Below are 19,558 nucleotides of genomic sequence, written 5' to 3' on the forward strand. Positions count from 1 at the left end.
TACAGCACGTACATTCATCTGTTTCTCCCGAAATACATGCAAGTAAGTGGCTGGTGAACTAGAAGAGGAATAGAGGGAACTTTTTAGTTACTAAGCCTATGTGTATGTGATATGAATAAAACACATCGGCAAATTATATCTGAATAGATTGTTATTTGCTGCTTTCATAGACCTATGTGTGTATTTTACAAACTCTAAATGTCTCCTTTTACTAGTACTTATGTGTATTTAAATGTCTGAAACCTAAAATAAGCGTTATGTGGTTAAAAACACTGCATAGTTGTGATTATATGATAAGCGCAGAGCTCGTCCGTCTCTGGCTCAGCGCCAGCCAGCGCGCCAAAGCGCAGTTTGAATTTGACAGTTGCGTGACGTCACCGAACGTTCTAAATCCCATATGTGGGACTGTACTCTCAGGGGCACAGAAATTAGAATCCCATATGTGGGACCGTACCGCTCAAAAGGTTAAACTCTTGCCGTATCCAGTCGGCAAAACAGCAAAAACGTCCTTCTTGCAAAGGAACGATTCGAGTTTTCGGTTTTCTGTTCCTCTTTTATATGGAAAGCCAAGTCTAACTTGTTCATTGTAGCGGCCAAAGCCGTTTCAAACAACTTGTTCATCTGTAGCGACAGCGATCTTTCAAAGTTTACTATATGATTCGGAGGTCGCAGTGCTGTCATCATCAGCTTAGCTCACCTCTGGCCCGCCTACATCAGATACACCGATTGATTGGTTCCCACAATTGCTTACGTATTGCAGTAACCTGCATCATTGCTCGATGCCAGAGTGTCTTGCAGAGACAATTCAAATTGTGCTCTCGCGAGACCTCTGGATTTCCAGGGTAGAGAATTTACTGTCTTTAAGAACATAATCCTGATAGAAATACATTCACCCAGAATCTTGCCCGTAGAAGGCTTCTCCAGCTGTGTCTCCTCACCTGATCAGCTGTGCAATGCAAAGACTGTTTTTCCACAACTTGGCACTGTACAGCGTCTTCTTGTATTCAGAGCGATCTTTATCATTTGCTTTCTGCACAGACCTGTGTTCATCTCTCGTTATTTACACTACAGCTAAACAGGCAGTGCTGTAGAAGCAGGCATTGATCTTCAGCAGAGCTGGTGTTTAGCCAAACTATTACATCATAGAGTGGCTCATTCCACAACCTTTCATTTTGGCAGATTGGCTTCAATGTAAGCCATTTTAGACTAACAAGAAAGTTTTGAGTTCTGAAACTTACAGGATGTTATTATAGTTCAATGACCTCTTATATGTCAAAATATCTAGGGAATTTTGGTTTATCAGTTCACGACCTCTTTAAGTTGACACAAACTTAAAAGGGTCGTGTGTGCAACTTTGAATGTAATAAATGAAAAGCATTTTTCAGAAGGTTGACACAAAAAGCAAGCATATATTAAAAGTTTTCAATTAATTACAGGGCTTAGAGGTGCTCACACAGGGGGTGATGATAACAGACAAAAGGTGAGAAAAAGCTTTCTTTAAACCATTTCAATAAATGCAAAACATCTTGCTTTTAATACCTTTTGTTTAATGCGTTTTATTGTGCTTTGATGGCCAGACTCTACCTACTCTCTGTTTAAGGACGCCTAAACATCTTGCTCCCCTGGACAATATATATAGGGATGGCTCTGCACGTTCAAGTCTTGAGCACCCTCTGCTCTTAAAACAAAGTAGCATCTTGTCTGTCTCATCACCGTCCAGACGAAGACTGGAAAGGATCTCCAGGCCATCTTCCAGAAGATCCAGAGGCACCAGAGCAGGCAGTGAAGAGAGCAACTCCTGCAGTAGTAGTAGCCAAGAAGAGGATGAGACTGTGCCTCAGGATGCACACAAGATACATGTGGGCTTAGATAAGTCACTGAATTTGGAACTGGGGACCTGTTTGGATTTTCAAGATTTAGTCAGTTCAGTAATACACAAGATTACAAAAGATGACACAACTATCAAATCACTGACTGTCGGGGAAGTCAAGGATGAAATAAGATGCAAATCTGCCAAAACAACTGAAAACTCTGAGGATTTTCAGAGGATGTGTCCAAATATGGACTGCTGCTCCATCTCTGAAGAACCCAAAAGCATAATCAAACAAATACAAGCTACGGTCAGAGGATCCTGTTATATTGCAAGTGAGAAGCACCTCACCACTGTGGACACTGGTGTAGTAGAACAAATTTCACATGAAAAGAACAAACCAGTTAAGATGGTAAAAAGAAATGACAGCAAAGGCAAAACATCTATTCAGACAAATCAGTCATTCAACGTTCTGGCACACAGAAATCAAAGTATTGTTAAAACCACAAGGAATAGGATAAGTTCACCAATTCACTCAAAGATGCAACTCAAAGAAAGTAAACCCACCAACCTAGTTATTGCAGGAGAGTCTACTAAATATTTGCCAAGAGCCCCAACAACAAAGGGGATATCTGAACCTTTTCAACAGATGAAGTTGAGCGATAACAAGAAAGTAAGCAATAGCAATCAAAACCAACTTCACAGAGATCTGAGAAGTGCAAGAGCATCTAAAAAGGCAGCAACTGGAGCAGTACAGCGAGCAAGGTCCGCTGTGGATTATGTCACTTACAATGACATGTTTCTAAAGATCAGTCAGGGAGATGAAGGTCCAGCAATCTATGAAATGTTTGCGACTCCAGTTTATGAGAATCTTAGAGTGGACAGTTCTGTAGAGAGAACCAAACAGGTTCATACAGCAGTTAAAAGACAGATCAATGGAAAACTGAGGGGCCAAAAAAAAGAAGAGGTTAACCGAAGGAAACAAGCTCAGTCTGAAAGATCCAGTCGAGCTAAATGCAGACAGCTCAAGCGGAGGGATAATGGCTCCAAAGGGATAAAGAAAAACACACCTTCTTCAGAGAATAAATGCCATGTCATAACTTCTGTTTGTGGAAATGTCCAGCAGAAGAAATCTGAAACATACATCGAAAGACAATGTTCTTCCATACTATCAGTGATTGAAGAAGTGCTTTCCAACACTGTATCCAAAACAAGTGTAATCAAGGAAATACATCAAGAACAAACTCCAACTAATGCCAAAAGTGAACCTGAAATATCACATGAGACCACAGTGCCATCGCAGCCCCTTATCAATACCTGGACAAGTGACGGAACATTATCCCCTGTGTACCAAAGGTTTCTAGATGAGATTGGTGATGGACCTCTCACAGATGACCTGCTGAGGTCTTTGGCAGAGGAGTTGATCTCACTCGAGAGAAGGGACGATGAAACACTCGAGACTGAAAAGGAAGATAGCACAGAGTTCAAACATAACTTGCCTTCAAAATTTAAGAAGCTTTTAAATGAGGTAACATTCTAACATACCTTACTTGTAGATAGTGTTAACCAACCCTGCTCCTGTACCCCTTTTCTACCAAGGCACCACCAGCATGGAACCAGGAAAAGTGGTTCATAAGTAGCAGCAAAACATTGCTGGTCTATAAGAACAGCTTGCGTCAGGGGCCGGGGTAACGTGACAAACAAGACAAACAGAAACTTCTGACCAGTTTTTTTTTCTTCTTAAATATAGTAGCCTTTGCATGCTGATGTTGGTTCAGAAAGCTATTGTTGATATTAGGCTTGTTCAGGATGTGTCTGCGCTGCACAGACCGGTCGGTGTGTGGCATCGAAGTACCGCAACAGTAATTTAAAAGTTTAGAGAGTCATCTGCTCTCCAATTACTCACACCTGTGCTTTGGTTTCGTGCACCAGATGGTCTACGCGGAAAGGCAAACCAGTTCTTAGAAGGTTTGCCAGTGGAACCAACTCTGAACCCAGCAATAGCACTAGCTCTGAACTAGTACCTGATTCCTGCTGGTGGAAAAGGGGCCCTGAAGAGCTACCTTCCTGCAGACTTCAGACTCCAACCCTGCTTCAACACACCTACCTGTAATTTTTAAGTAACTCTGAAACCTTGATTAGTGGGTTCAAGGTGTGTTTGATTATGGTTGGAGCTGAACTCTGCAGGATGGTAGGTCTCCAGGAGCAGGGTTGGCTACTCTATTTTTGACATTTTTATATTTTCATGATATTTTATGGGCTGTTACATTGGGTTTCTGTTGTCCATCAGGGTGCACCCTCAGGTGAACTGCATTACAGTAATGGATCTTACTCAGATGAAGCTATCACATGGACAAAAGGAGAGGTTCTGGGTAAAGGAGCTTACGGAACGGTAGGTGTTTAAGGCCTAGTCCACACATACATGGGTATTAAGCAAACTTGTCCACATGAAAACGGACAAACGCGCTATGATGCTCTGTTGAGAGCATTCCAAACCAACAGGTGGAGATATAACCCTAACTGTAAAACCATGTAAAACCAAAGTTTTTGAAAATCTTCACCCTGGCAGGAGTTTTTAAAAAGGTTTGGTTTCAGTGACCTGACACTGTGTTTGCACATGGACGAACGGCCAAACCACAAAGAAAAAGTTGCGGTTTTGAAAATATCCGTTTTCTTCAGAACAGTGCCTAATATGCAATAATTTTGAAGCACCCTTTTTAGCCTTAACATAAACAATCATGATTTTTAAAATGTTCTCCAAGCATAATCCAATGTAAAGCTTTTATGTTTCACATTTTGTTTTATATCATTAATCATAGGTGTATTGTGGGCTAACCAGTCAAGGACAGCTAATTGCAGTAAAACAGGTGGCACTGGATGCTTCAACTTCAGAGATGGCAGAAAAAGAGTATGAACGCCTGGAGAGAGAAGTGGATCTTCTCAAGACCCTCCATCACACTAACATAGTTGATTTCTTGGGCACAGCTCTTTGTGAGAACACTGTAAGCATCTTCATGGAGTATGTTCCAGGTGGCTCCATCTCGAATATCCTGAGCCGGTTTGGACCTTTGTCAGAGAAGGTCTTTGTTCTATACACTCGACAAATTCTGGAAGGTGTTGCCTATCTTCATGCTAACAGGGTGATCCATAGAGATCTGAAAGGGAACAACATCATGCTTATGCCAAATGGAGTGGTCAAGCTAATAGATTTTGGTTGTGCTCGCCGTCTTCAGACTTCAACTGGAAGCAAGAGTGACCTAATGAAGTCTGTGCATGGTACACCGTACTGGATGGCACCAGAGGTGATAAGCGAGACAGGTCATGGACGCAAATCAGACATCTGGAGCATTGGCTGCACTGTGTATGAAATGGCCACAGGAAAGCCACCCCTTGCACACATGAACAAGATGGCAGCCCTGTTTTACATTGGGGCTCAAAAGGGCTTAATGCCATCTCTGTCTGATGACTTCTCTACACATGCAAAAGGCTTTGTCACGGCTTGCCTAACCAGGTAATTTTGTCTTTTTGGTTATTTTGTGCTATTTTTTCTCCCCGTATTATCTTTTGTGTAACAGTGGAACAATGTTCCTCTTTGCAGAGATCCAAAGCAGCGACCTTCAGCAGAGGAACTGTTAAGACATCCATTCATCTCTCATCACAGACAAGCCTGCAACAGGCCACTAAACTGAATTCAGTAAAAACAATGATATAAAGCAAACTGACATTGTAACCCAACATAATTTAAAGGAGAAGTTCACTTCCAGAACAAAAATTTACAGATAATTTACTCACCCCCTTGGCATCCAAGCCGTTCATGTCTTTCTTTCTTAAGTCGTAAAGAAATTGTTTCAGGAATGTTCTCAATATAGTGGACTTTAATGGTGCCTGCGAGTTTGAACTTCCAAAGTGCAGTTTAAATGCAGCTTCAAAGGGTTCTAAATGATCCCAGCCGAGGAAGAAGGGTCTTATCTAGCTAAATGTTTTTTTTTTTTTTTTTCTAAATGAGATGGAAGTTTCTCAACCTACCCTAACTGTATTGAACCGGACTATACATGACTGCAAATTTTTTTTTTTTTTTTTTTTAGAAAATAACATCGCTTTACTAGATAAAACCCTTCTTCCTTGGCTGGGATCATTTAGAACCCTTTGAAGTTGCATTTAAACTGCAATTTGGAAGTTCAAACTCACAGGCACCATTAAAGTCCACTATATGGAGACCATTCCTGAAATGTTTTCCTTAAGAAACAATTTCTTTACTGAAGAAGGAAAGACATGAACATCTTGGATGACAAGGGGGTAAGCAAAATATCTGTACATTTTTGTTTTGGAAATGAACTTCTTCAACATGGAGAAAAATGTACTTATAAATGTAACAGTGGAGATCTGTAAAAAGTTATTTAACAAATGTGCCAATAAATTTTTAACACAATAAATGATCACATAAAGACTGAGGTTAAGGTAGTGGAAACCATGGAATTTATTATTAAATCTAAATAAAATTGGGAAAAGACCAAAAAAACAAAAAAGTGCCAGGGTTTGCACTTGGCCTTATCCAACTGCAATTCAGCGATTCAAAGTAAAATGACGGTTTGTACAATGCTGGCCTCATTTACCAATAGCTTCACACTAAAAAGAACCAAAATCAAGAAATCAATTCATCCGTATTTAGAAATAACATAGAGGGCCTGTGAAAGCCCTGAGCTCTTTGGGTCAGCACTGTGAAAATGAACTCATTCACCTTTTCCCCCACGTATGTTTCTGGTCATTTGTTACTGACTTACAGAGTTGCACAAATAGGCTACTGCTTCAAGCCAAGAAATATATAAAATGCACTTCACAGCGAAGGTTATGTAAACTTCATAGAACTATACTTTTTGAGGCACAGCCTTTGGCATCCAGCTTAAGGTCATCTTGAAGGTCAAAAAAGTTACAAATTGCATGGCCTCTGACAACATGCCAGGTAATTGGCAGGGTGTGTGGATTGCCTGCTAGTTCACCCTCTCCTGATAGCAACATGGAATAACCAGTTCTAGAGCACATCACTGGAAGGCTGCGCTAGAAATGCCAATGATAGATTCTAACACTGAGTCACAAAATCCCCCCTACCCCCAATATATTTATATATTTATATATTTTACAAGCAGCTCCAAACCTGAGAAGTTATGGTACAGCTTTTAACATACGAGAATGTATGTAAATTTTTCTTCACAATCTGTAAACAACTATCTTGTCCCTTTCATTATAAACATGCAGCTCATATAGAAGGTATCGGAAGAGGGGAAAGCAAACAAACAAACATTCAAGGAACTATGGAACTTAAATCTTGATTCTGCATTCCTTCTACTAACTTTGTTTAACAAATGTGAGGAGCATCAGTCACTTTAGAGGGTGCTTTCAGTCCTATAAATTTTCACTGTCAAAAAATTATCATCACTCATTATGCTTATATCATGAAAAGTTTTTTTTTTTACTATAATTGCCCTGACGTTCGTATACTGGCTCACGCATACATACAGACCGCTCGTGAGGGAACACTGAGGAAAAGCAGCAGTTATACAGAGATGGCGAGACTGAACCGAACTGCCAGAAGATCGGGAAGCATTTTTATTTTCTTTTTCTTACTCTTCACATTCCTGTTTGTTTTCCTCTTCCTAATAATGAAATCTATGCTTGATTTTCTTTTATATTTTATCCTCTTTCCTATCAGTTCAAGAGTCCATTCCTTGGGCACTTAACAGCGAATCAAGCGTGTCAAAAGTGTCTTTGTAGTCTGTGTGTCGGCCAATAGCTAGGCCGGCGCCCTCAGGGCCATGGCTCTCCACTGGTTTCCTGTCCAGTTTCACTAGGGTGCTGAGATGTCCGTAGCCCACCTGGTATGTGACAGGGGGAGGGGGGAAGGGAAGGTTAAGAACAGAGCTGTGAGAGGACACACACTGCTGAACAGAGGAACAATGAGAGGAACTACCTGCACCGCCTTTGGAGCTTTTGTTCTTTTTGGAGTGGTGATTGTGGCTGGCTTCGGGGTTCACCCTCTTGCGTGAGGAACTGGAAGCTGAGCTTGTGCCATCGCCACTGGAACCTAGTGGGCTCCGAAGGGCTGAACCAGATGCGGGTGCCTCGAGGCCGCTTCTGCCGTTGCCGCTATGCGTGTGTGCATGTGAGTGGCCGTGTTTGTGATGGTGACGATGGGCTGAGTGGTCTCTGTGTTTCTCCTTGCTGACAAGCGGGCTGGAATGTTTGCTCTTTGCGGCACCCTCGTCAGAGGAGCTGTGCCGCTCAGAGGAGACCTTTATTTTCATTTTTAGCTCCTCCTTACTTGATCCCCCCTTCTCGCTCTGCGAGGGGACCGGAAGACGCAGTTTTAAAGAGCTCCCTTTCTCGCGTTTGTCCTGCCCGGGAACGGGCAGCTTCATCTTTAGGGGCGAGGCAGTGGCGGCCCCTGCTCCCTGCTGCCCGTGAGACAGTTGGGGCAGGTGCTTGCGGTGATCCGTCTGTGTTGGAGCTCCGTAAACCTCAGTCTCCACGTTCTGCTGCTCTTGCCTGCGTTTCTGCACAGCCAGCTCAGCAGCGTGTTTCTCCCTGTACTTGTCTAAAGACATTTTCTGCGTGGGTGCCGCCGGTGGAGGATAGGCCGTGGCCTGGTGCTTCGCCCCACCGCTGGCCTTGTGTTCGTGTTTGGCAGGGTTGAACTCTGCGCTTTTGTCAGGCTGGTGTGGATGCATAGAACTGAGTGGGGGAAGCTGTTTGACAGAATACTGGTCTGAGTGTACTTGGTCCTGAGGCCAGTCACTGGGGGCGGTGTAAGTGTATGAGGTTCCCTGCATGTTGGCAATGGAATCAAGAGAAAGACTGCAGCTTGAGTTGCTCTGCAGGGTCACTGGGAAAGAAGTAGAGGCTTTGGAGAAGGCTGTATTTGTAGAAACCCCGGGAAGGGCATCCATCAAGGACATGTCGTGGGTTAATGAAGGTCCCCCTAAGGAGCTGCTGTCTGAGGCCTGACCATCTGATTTGGGCTTCTTAGCAGCTTGTGTAGCCTAGAAATAAATACAACTATGTGTTATCAAAATTAAACAAATGTAAAGGCACCAAATGCATGACTTTCATTTGAGGTTTATTTACATAAACCTTGCAGAATCGGCTAAACGTTAATTTATTTGACCGAAATAAGAGGGATCATACCTAAATAAGATATTTCACATAAAAGACATTTACATATAGTCAAACAAGAGAAACATACATTTGATTCTTAATACTGTGTTGTTACCTGAATGATCCACAGCTGTCTTTTTTTTTTTGTTTAGTTATAGTTATAGTTTTTTATAAGTTCTTTGTTTGTCCTGAATGGTTGAATGCTGTGCTTCAGAAAAATCCTTCAGGTCCCACAAATTCTTTGATTTTTCAGCATTTTTGTATATTTGAACCCCAACAATGATTGTATGATTTTGAGATCTCTCTCTTCACACTGAGAACAACTGAGGGACTCAAATGCAACTATTACAGAAGTTTCAAATGCTCACTGATGCTCCAGAAGGAAAAATTATGCATTAAGAGCCTAAGGCCCTAAACTTTTGAACACAATGAAGGTGTGTACATTTTTCTTTTTTTCCCCCTTCAAAAGCTATGTTTCCCAGAAGACAAAGGTTAAATTTACACTGATCTTCAACAGGCATGTGATTGGCTAAGGACAAAAAAGCAGGAAAATATACTAAGACAACCCCCCCCCCCCCCACGCCAATCAAATCGTTTTTAAATCAATAAACTCCTTTTAAAATCAATATTTTGTGTCAAATTATTGACTTATTTTGTAGGTAGCCATGTAATAAGCGGGATAATGTAGAGTTTGTCTTACATGTGCTTCATGAGGCACACACGCGCGGTCTCTTGCTCTCTCTCCCTCTGTCATGCACGCGCTACGCGGTCTCGCACTCACTCCCTTGCTCTAGATTCCGGGAGAAACTATTTGCGGCCATCAGATTCAGTGAGCTATATATTTAATATAATAATTAAAATATAATTATTGATTTTTCATTAGACTATTTTTTTGAAAAGTGTTACCTTACCATTTTATCAGTTAACGGTTAATAATCGGATAATGATTTGCGGTTGTCGGTTGGGAAAATTAACCGAAATGAGCATCCCTAATAGCTAGCAAATACAAGTAAGTTAATGTTAATGCAGCTTAAACATCCTGCCATAGTGGAAAATAACTCAAAATCGATCATCTAATCAATCGACAACAAAGTCAAATTAGTAACTTATAGGTTATATATAGACACAAGCAATAATACATACCCAGATCATCCGATCCGGCGATGTTCTTGTCACGATACCACTGTAGCGCGAGAGCGATTGAGGTAACTTACACTGCGCAGCAGGGAGCTTGATTGACAGGTGATCTGACCAATCATACTTCGCCATTTGCGAACGGTCGCAAATACGTGACATAGGTCACATTTTCAGGTCGAAAAATCCGGAATTCCGGATTAATCCGGAAAAATCACAGCCCTGCTTCAAATTCAAAAAACTTTTACCCCCCGGCTCTTAATGCATTGTGTTTCCTTCTGAAGCATCAATGAGTGCTTGAACCTTCTGCAATAGTTGCATATAAGTTTCTCAGTTGTCCTCAGTGTGAAAAGACGGATCTCAAAATCATAGTCATCATTGGAGAGGGTTCAAATACACAAAAATGCCGAAAAACCAAACAATTTGTGGGACCTGAGAGATTTTTCTGAAGAACAGCAGGCAGTTTAACTGTTCAGGACAAACAAGGGACTCATGAACAAGGTGTATGTAAACTTTTGACCTTAACTGTATCTATTCTAATCACTTACTCTCCAGTTACGAATCCTCTTCAACCTGCTTGGTGTCTTCTCTAATATTTGCAGAAACTCATGGGTCAGTTCTACAACAAAATTTGCATAAATATAAAAATCATGGATGACAACACATAAGCCTTTGGTAATATGTGGTAATTAATTTTTGTCCATTTACCATCAAGAAGTTCAAGTGTAACTGAACTGTCCACATACTCCCACCAGTGCTTTCCATCGGTGGAAACAGGGATCTCCCAGTTGGACCACTTGCAGGCCAGGTGAATGCAGACGCAGGCGATGACTGTGGGCTTGTACTGCAAGCAGAAGGTGGTGAGGTGCAGACTGGAAGAGCAGCACATTATGGAGGAAGAAAAAAAAGACAACAAAGAAAGAGCACAAAAAGATCAGTCACTGAGCAGAAAGAAGTATTAAACATCTAGAGAATATTTTTAAGGAAGCACTGAAGCCACTAAGATGTTCCCTAATTGTGAGTAACATACTTCCAAAATGTACCTGCACAGTTCGGAATTACTTGATTTAGCACCATGCAATGTATTCACATTTTACAATTTAGTGTTTTTTCCCCACCTTATCTATAGTTCTTCATTTGTGCTCTTAAATAGGTAGACAGTAGCTTACAAAGGGTACAAACTGAATGGCAAAAGACAACATGAGAAGGGAAGCACAGATAAAAAATTTTTTGATACCGCAGGATTACTAAACACGCTATCCATGTAAAGATACACAGATTGTCTTAAAAGGAAATAGTCTACAAGGCCTAATGTCGGAGTGCACTCAGCCAATTCTGATTAGCAGCTGATCAACTGTATCATCCCTAAATTTGAAGTTTAGAATATCAGTCTAAAAAAGATTCTATAAAGTTTTACTTTGTGTAATTAAATCTGTGCAAGCAAAAACAATAATAGGTTTGTTACTCATAATCAAGGGTAAACTTGACACTTTTGACATAATACTGTACATTCAATAACAGGCGTAAAAGCCTACAGTCAACAGAATCATAGGGAACAGTAAAGCAAACAAGCATATGGTTACCATCCATATTCACCACATAATAATTGCAACCCCATGTTATCAAAATCAAAGCAGGGCTGACTGTTTGGCCTCATCAAGTGCTTATTCTTTAATCTCTGTAAACTTGCCTATATCTCTAAAAAAAACAATGTTAGTATTTTGAAGCATGTGAAAGGTTTTTCTGCATTAGTAGTCCCTGAAGAAGCAATAAGGAATTAAAGATTCTTCAACCAAAATGCTAACAATTTTACATTGAACAAAATAGTGTGTGACTGATATTTGAGACATAACAATAAAATGAAGCCTCAGTCAAAGCTGGATGGTAACCCTGTGCTACAGAACAGAATCAATGTTTGGACATGGGGTAAGAGAAGCCTTTAAATCCTAATGCAACAAACAAATGATAACTGCAACATGAATTAAAACCTAAAAAAAACCTGTACTTTTATTCGAAAGAATAAAAAATTGCAAGAAAAAACAAATGAGGAAATAAAAATTATGAGATCAGCCATCATCGGACACACTGGCCATACAAAACTGGGGTTGATGTATTAATCAAGTTCTGTTAATTCAGTGTAAATACCTGTAGGTCCACATTCTTTGGATAACATATTCTTGTTTGAGGGGAAAATAAACACCAAAAAAAAAAAAAAAACACCCTGGATGGCCACATTATATGCAGACCATGTGTTGAGCATATGCTGCTCTAGTCCCATGTTCAGACATCACATACAAAGCTGCAGCATCCCTATGCAAACAAGGGGGCAAACACTAATGACAACTAACCTGATTTAAAAATAATGAAGACAACAACTACACAATGAGGGACAACAAACACAAACAACAACAAAACATCCTCTATTTGATTAAAACACAATGATGACTACACCCTTTAAGGACCTTTTGTTACACACCTGATAACAACCATTTTAAAAGATTATAATGGGTATAAAAATACATAGCCAATGAAACGACTATTTAAATTTAGAAAAAAAAAAACCCAAACAGGTCCTTAATGGGTTTATTTGCATTAAAACATGGGTGTATCACAACGGAAGCACAACAGATGTCTGTATCTCAAAATCAATTCAGGCATTGAATGACAAAAACAAATGAAAGTAAATAAAAAGGTACTTCTAAATAGTTTGAATACGAAAGACCAAAACAAAGGTTCAATTATCACTTTGAGAATAACAAAATCATAGGAAAAAACAAAGGGGTCTGGGTACTTACCGTGAGGACTTCTATGTAATGTTTACATCTGTGTAATCTTTAGCTGCTATTCAGGCTACCAAAGTGTCTTTTTTAGACAAATGCACTTCTGTAACCGAGCAAACGTGAGGTTCAAGAGCACCACTACACTTCACATTGTGCATTCAACCCCTCTGTGCCAACAATGATCCCCCGTACAATACACCGCACTGCAACCGGGGCCGGTGCCACCGAACCCCCTCCCCACCCTCCTCTGAGGGCATGTTTGAGAGGGGGGGGGCGTCCCAGTAGCCACCGGTGCAAGGAGGGTGTTGGACACTGGTAGGGTAACCTGCAGTAAAGGAAGCTATAGTGTGCAGTCACAGTGCAACAAATGAGGTTCTGGATAACAACCTGTTGGTAGCCATGAAATAGGAAGTCTGTGCCAGATCCTTGCTTGCTGTGAAAGGAAACAGAGAGAGAGAATGGCAAAAGAATGAGAGCGGGTCAAACTATACACGCCAGCAAGAATGAAACCCAGGTGTCCTCAATACAGTGAGGTTTACCTCTCCATGAACTGCATGCTTAGCCATAATTCAAAAGCCAATAGTTTGATTCAAAGATTAAATAAGCACTGTTTTGTATAAAAAGTTGATTGCAGAGAGCATATGAAGGAAAGTCTATACCTCGTACTAGCTGGGAACATTTCACCACATCAGTGTGTGGATGTTCAATTGTAATTTCAAAGCCTGCAATATAAAGCACATACATTTTATTCACAGCTGAATCACACTGCTATCAACACCAGTGGATCATGAAAGATAATCATGCATTAGTCAGAACAAAGCCTTTAAAACAATGTGGAATTGTTGAGATGATACCCATGTTGCAAGATTAACTGAAAATCAGTTTTAAAATCACCATTCTGGTGAATTAGGTCATTTCAGGCAAATACTCTTTTTTTCAGAAGTGAACCACTGTCAGCACTCTATGTTCACTCTAAAATTCAGTTGAAAGAAACCTCCTTCCATAGACTTACCTAAAGTCTGCAGCACTATGGTTTCAAGTATCACCAGCTCTTGAGCTTGCTGGAGGTATGCCTGAAGTTCAATAGACAATCATTACATGAGGCTTGTAATGTGTCTTTCTGTATCTTCAACCCATAAACTGAATTCTCTGCACCCTTCCAATTACAGGCCACACAATTATTTCTATTTGTTTTGTCTTTTTCAAGACATTTTTTTTTCTTGTGCAAGAGAGATTTCTGTCCCAGCACTGACACGCTGGATGTCTAATGTCAGTGTCTCACTAGTCCATTTTTAGTTGTAAGCCTCATTTACATTGTTGCTGGAGAATCAAAGGGAGTCATGGGTTCTGCAAGATTCACATGAGTAACAGAGGCATTTGTTTTTAACCTGTCACCCCTCTGTCATTATTAAAGGAATAGTTCACTTGAAAATTACACTTCTGTCATCATTTACTCACCTGCATGTTGTTCCAAAGCCAGAGGTTTGTTCATCTTCAAAACTTCAAAAATGTTTGCATTTCTGGAAATTGATTTCTGTCCCTCCACTGAAAGTTCATTCACTTAAAACTTGCATATATTGACAGATTCAACTGTATTTGATAAGTTTTATGTATAAGTAATTCATGTTTATATGTGCGCAACAGCCTAAATTAAATTTATTCTACCAGTCAAAAGTTATTGAACATTTAGATTTTTTATGTTTTTTTTTTTTTAAAGAAGTCTCTTCTGCTCACCAAGTAGGGATGGCGAAAACTAAAAAATTTCTTGACCGACCACCGAGCCTCATTAGCCGGTTGAAACCGGTTAACCGATTAGTTTAAAATATGGTACGCTATTTGAAATAACAGCCATTTCGAGCCGCGCCTGCAATTTCGCAACTCTGTCGCATCATCACACCGAACGCGTCTTTTAGTTCTAAAAACGCGAGGCGCACAGCACTGCCTTTTTTTTGGTGACTTTTAATAAAAGAGCGTGCTGCGTTTTTTTATGTTGCTAAGCAACGACCAAAACAGCTGTCCTGTCAGTCAAATCAAAGGATTATAGCGCGAGCACTCTAAAATCTTAGTTTTATGCTGTTAAGTAAACTGTCATATTAGCAGAAACCCTAAATAATACAGCTCCGGGTTACCCACGATAGAATCAAAAGGTTTCTCCTCTATTTCTTGCAGTCTCCGGACTTTTTAAGCAACCGTAAAATTCCGTCACCACAACAGAAGGCCCGCCTCTCCCTTCATTCGATTGGACAATGGAAAAGAACGCGAATGACGTTGGGCGTTTTTCCGCTCAGAGTTGATTTTTTTTCAACTTCAGGCGCTCAGAGCGCTCCTGCAAAAACGCGAGGCGCCTGGGGCGCATAAGCAGCGCGTAGAACGCTCACTGCCAACAGAAAACCATTCAAAAGAGGCGCCTCCAACTGCAAAAACGCGTTCGGTGTGATCGCCTACAGCGCGAAACATGAGTCCCGCAAACGCGGCGCCGAAGAGCTTGTTGTATGTAATCGTAGGACAAATGGCTCCTTAGTTTCAAATGGTTTGGGTACAAGGTGATCGCTTTGAAAATAAAGGCGTTTGTCTAGGTTAGAAGCTCATTTGAAACATTGCCACGGCTCATTTAAGAAAATGACAGCTCCGAAGAGACGCCGCTTTAGTTGAGGTAGTGCTAACCGTAATAAAGAAAGATGATCATCATCACCTTATCGGTTACCACTGAAATGTAGATGTAATGTATTTCCAAATCTAAGCCCATCTTATGCGGAATGTTGCCTAATAGACTGCAACATGATAAAACCAATGGATAAAACAGGCACCTTCAGAATGCGTAAAAGACGCACCGGCACTTTTTTTTTAACCGACTACCGACAACTTTGACAAACGGTCATCGGTTAACATCCCTATCACCAAGCCTGCATTTATTTGATCCAAAGTACAGCAAGAACAGTAAAATATAAAATTTTAATTTTCACTATTTAAAATAAATATTTTCTATTTGAATACATTTTAAAATATAATTTATTCCTGTGATTTCAAAGCTGAATTTTTAGCATCATTACTCCAGCCACTCGATCCTTTAGAAATCATTTTAATATTCAGATTTGCTGCACAAAAAACACTTATGTTGAAAACAGCTGAGTATAATTTTTCAGGTTTCTTCGATGAATAGAAAGTTAAAAAGATTTATCTGAAATAGAAATCTTTTGTAACATTATAAATGTCTTTATCAACACTTTTGATCAATTTAAAGCATCCTTGCGAAATAAAAGTATTAATTTTGATTATTGGTTTTCCCCAAAAAGAATTATACCGATTCAAGCTTTTGAATATAGTGTATAATGTTACAAAGGCTGATCTTTGGCTTATTCTATTCAAAGAATCCTGAAAAAAAGTACTCAATTTATATATATATATATATATATATATATATATATATTACTTTTTAAATATTAATAAAAAATGTTTTTGAGCAGCAAATCAGAATATTAGAAGGATCTGAAGGTTCAGGTGACTGGAGTAATGATGGTAAAAATTTAAAATCACAGGAATAAAATACATTTTAAAATATATTTAAATAGAAAACCGTTATTTTAAATAGTAAAAATATTTGAAAATTGGACAATCAAATAAATGCAGGCTTTGTGAGCAGAAGAGACTTTAAAATACAAGAATAAAAATCAAAAACTTTTGACTGGTAGTGTATAAAGTGATCATGTCAGAGACTTGGATTAAATCATTTTTTCAAATTTGATTCATAGTCATAGGATTTTGTTTATGATCTCTTCGTCTTTTGACTTTTTTGAAATGTCAAAGTTTTGGGTACTTGAAATGAAGGCTAAAAAAAGTGTCAGGTTACTTAAATTTATCTCCATTTGTGTTTTGAAGATGAACAAAAATGTAAAGGGTTTGGATTTGGAACAACATGAGGGTGAGTAAATGATGACAGTTTTTATTTTTTTGATGACAGACATGCAACTAAAGAGGACAGGTTGGCAGATAAAATAAACCCTGATCAAAATCGAGTAGTTCGGAGTTGACTAGTGAGACGCCTGATTCTGTAAAGACAGAACCTAAATACTCTTATGGATGCAAGTGTAGCAGAAATTATCCAGTGTGAAAAGTAAATTGAAGAAAGAAAATATAAAAAAATTAATAGTAACCAGGACTTACATTACTCTTTGTATCCAGTGGAGGCTCCTGGGGGTTTAAACACGCATGCGCTACTTTAATGACATGTTCGAGTTTCCGTGGTTGCTCTTCAACTTTTGCAGCCAGAAATAATGTCGTTGGGGAGATGGTCTGGAGAGGAAAAAAAAACCTGTCACAGTCATGTCAAAAAATACAAGACTACTTTAAAAGGTTATTTCACTCAAAAATGAAAATTCTGTCATCATTTATTCACTCTTATGTCATTCTGAACTCATAAGATTTTCATTCATCTTTGAAACACAAGAAGATACTTTTAATGAAACCTGAGAGATTTCTTTTGACAATTTAAAAAGTTCTTAATATGATATGATTTGAGCCTTCTAAAGAGACAATCACTTTAAATTAAATTATGAATAAACTTTCAGTGGAGGAACAGAAATCTCTACAGGTCTTATTAAAAATATGTTCATTCATATTTTGAAGATAAACGAAAGTCTTAAGTGTTTGGAACGACATGAGGGTGAATGATGACAGAATTGTAATTTTTGGGTAAACTATCCTAATCTTAAACTTTAAGACATCAACATCAACAGAAAAATGTCATTACAGCCAGGTAGACAAGTTATTACCATTATCTTCCACAGGTTCATTGCTGTGTGGTTAACACAGTGTTTTATAATCTATATATTTCACTTTAATTTTCATTTCACCATGGTTACATTCAGGCAAAACACACAGGCTTATGAATATTCATCTGGTTGAAAGAGTATATGTAATGGATGCAGGCAGTGTGGATGGAAACACTTACATTTCTGTGGAATTTGGTGAAAGAGTGGTACATATAAAATCTGTGCATGTAAACAATGGCAGTATTTATTGTGAGTTGAGAACTGACGTTAGAGTTAAGGAAAACGTAGGGTTACGTAACTTACGTAGGCATTTACTGACCTAATTACGTATTCGCGTTTCGTACTGATATAAGCAGCCCGAAATACTAATACCAATATTTTTAACAAACACATCAAGGTTTATTACTGTAAAACAGCTTTAATATTTACGGTAACCGACCTCCTCGCGTGCCACTGACATTACAGCTGCGCGTGAGCTGCGTGCTGTCACGCGCCTTAGCGACTTGAACATAAACAACATGAATAAAAGGTACAACAAGTTCATTATTATGTTACACATATACAGACTAACTTAGCGCAAGCTAGATATACAAACCGTACGTTAATTATTTGTACAACATTAACGTTAATCAGCAAGCGCCTGCGCGCAACTGAATGCGCGCTGCTACCGTAAGGAGGTTAAAATGACAAGCGTAAATAATTTCAGCCGAGTTCAGAGTCATTACAGATATTTATGGTATACAAAAATGATAGATATTATCGGTGGGAAGGCAGCACAAACAGTCACAGCGAGAGACAGAAACGGGCCTGCTGTTTATCAGCGCGGGTCTGAAGGATACACATTTAGTCTCTGGCCCATGTCCTGAATAAGATTCGCGGCTTGCTGTCGATACGACAGCTCTCTGTCTGGCTCCACTCCGCAGCGGCGGGACGGGGTGTTTTCGAGCTGTTCCCGGGTAAAAAACCATTTGGACGATGATCCCCGGCACGCCGCCATTACCGTCCAACAGACGAACAGAGAACGAGCGTCACGTATTTTCACATACGTCACGCACGCACGGCGTCAAGCCCTTGACGTACGTCTCGCAGTGAGGTTCTGCTGGGAACTGTAGTTCTTCTTCTTCTTCTTCTTTTGTTTAATGGCGGGTTCCACTAACTGTAGTTTACTTTCGATTAAAGTTTTATAGTATGAATGAGGATGTTATACACTGCCAGTCAAAAGTTTTTGGACAGTAAGATTTTTTATGTTTTTGTTAAAGAAGTCTGCTCACCAAGCCTACATTTTTTAATCTAAAATACAGCAAAAGCAGTATTATTGTGAAATATTTTTACTATTTAAAATAACCTACTTTATTTGAATATGTAAAATATATAAGTTTTATTTAAATAAATGTAATTTATTCCTGTGATCAAAGCTAAATTTTCAGCATCATTACTCTAGTCTTTAGTGTCACATGATCCTTCAGAAATCATTCTAATATGCTGATTTGCCGTTCACAAAACATTTATTATTATTATCAATATTTTTATTATCAATATTTAAAACAGTTGAGTACTTTTTTCAGGATTCTTTGATGAATAGAAAGATCCAAAGATCAGCATTTATCTGAAATAAAAAGCTTTTGTTTATACACTATACCATTCAAAAGCTTGGAGTACATTTTTTTTCAGGAAAGAACTAGAAATTAATACTTTTATTGAGCAAGAAGGATGCTTTAAATTGATCAAAAGTGACGATAAAGACATTTATTATGTTACAAAATATTTATTTTTCAGAAAAATGCTGTTCTTCTGAACTTTCTATTCACCAAAGAAACCTGAAAAAATTCTACTCAGCTGTTTTCAACATGATAATAATAACAAATGTTTCTTGAGCAGCAAATCAGAATATAAGAATGATTTCTGAAGGATAATGT

At 39.2% G+C, this 19,558-nt stretch overlaps 1 protein-coding gene across 3 annotated transcripts; it reads right to left on the reverse strand.

Annotated features, from left to right (window-relative positions):
- Window positions 1–6,263: 6,263 nt before the first annotated feature.
- ccnt2a (cyclin T2a) lies at window positions 6,264–19,084 on the reverse strand. 3 transcript variants are annotated; one of them, XM_073846371.1, is made up of 10 exons: window positions 18,482–19,059; window positions 17,822–17,903; window positions 17,035–17,163; window positions 13,886–13,946; window positions 13,533–13,595; window positions 13,261–13,306; window positions 10,802–10,965; window positions 10,642–10,712; window positions 7,776–8,844; window positions 6,264–7,680 (listed from the first exon to the last, which is right to left on the reverse strand). In XM_073846371.1, exons 1-10 carry the CDS (start codon window positions 18,637–18,639, stop codon window positions 7,613–7,615), a joined length of 1,911 nt encoding a protein of 636 aa, XP_073702472.1. In that variant the 5' UTR covers window positions 18,640–19,059; the 3' UTR covers window positions 6,264–7,612. The 3 variants fall into 3 exon arrangements, 2 of the variants coding, with proteins under 2 accessions (XP_073702472.1, XP_073702471.1); XM_073846370.1 differs by having other exon boundaries at window positions 6,264–8,844; window positions 18,482–19,063; XR_012356638.1 differs by lacking the exons at window positions 6,264–7,680; window positions 7,776–8,844; window positions 10,642–10,712 and having other exon boundaries at window positions 10,832–10,965; window positions 12,889–13,306; window positions 18,482–19,084.
- Between the last annotated feature and the right edge of the window lie 474 nt (window positions 19,085–19,558).

This window comes from Garra rufa, chromosome 8 (genome assembly GCF_049309525.1).
Source record: "Garra rufa chromosome 8, GarRuf1.0, whole genome shotgun sequence".
NCBI lineage: Eukaryota > Metazoa > Chordata > Actinopteri > Cypriniformes > Cyprinidae > Garra > Garra rufa.

Excerpts from the sequence above, each read along its gene's own strand:
- ccnt2a (XM_073846370.1), bottom strand. The coding sequence starts at position 18,639 with ATGGCGGCGTGCCGGGGATCATCGTCCAAATGGTTTTTTACCCGGGAA. Across the intron at positions 17,904-18,481 it reads ATGGGCCAGAGACTAAATGT|TTCTCAACTCACAATAAATA; the intron begins GTATCCTTCAGA and ends CTCTAACGTCAG. Across the intron at positions 13,307-13,532 it reads ATGTTCCCAGCTAGTACGAG|CAAGCAAGGATCTGGCACAG; the intron begins GTATAGACTTTC and ends TTCCTTTCACAG.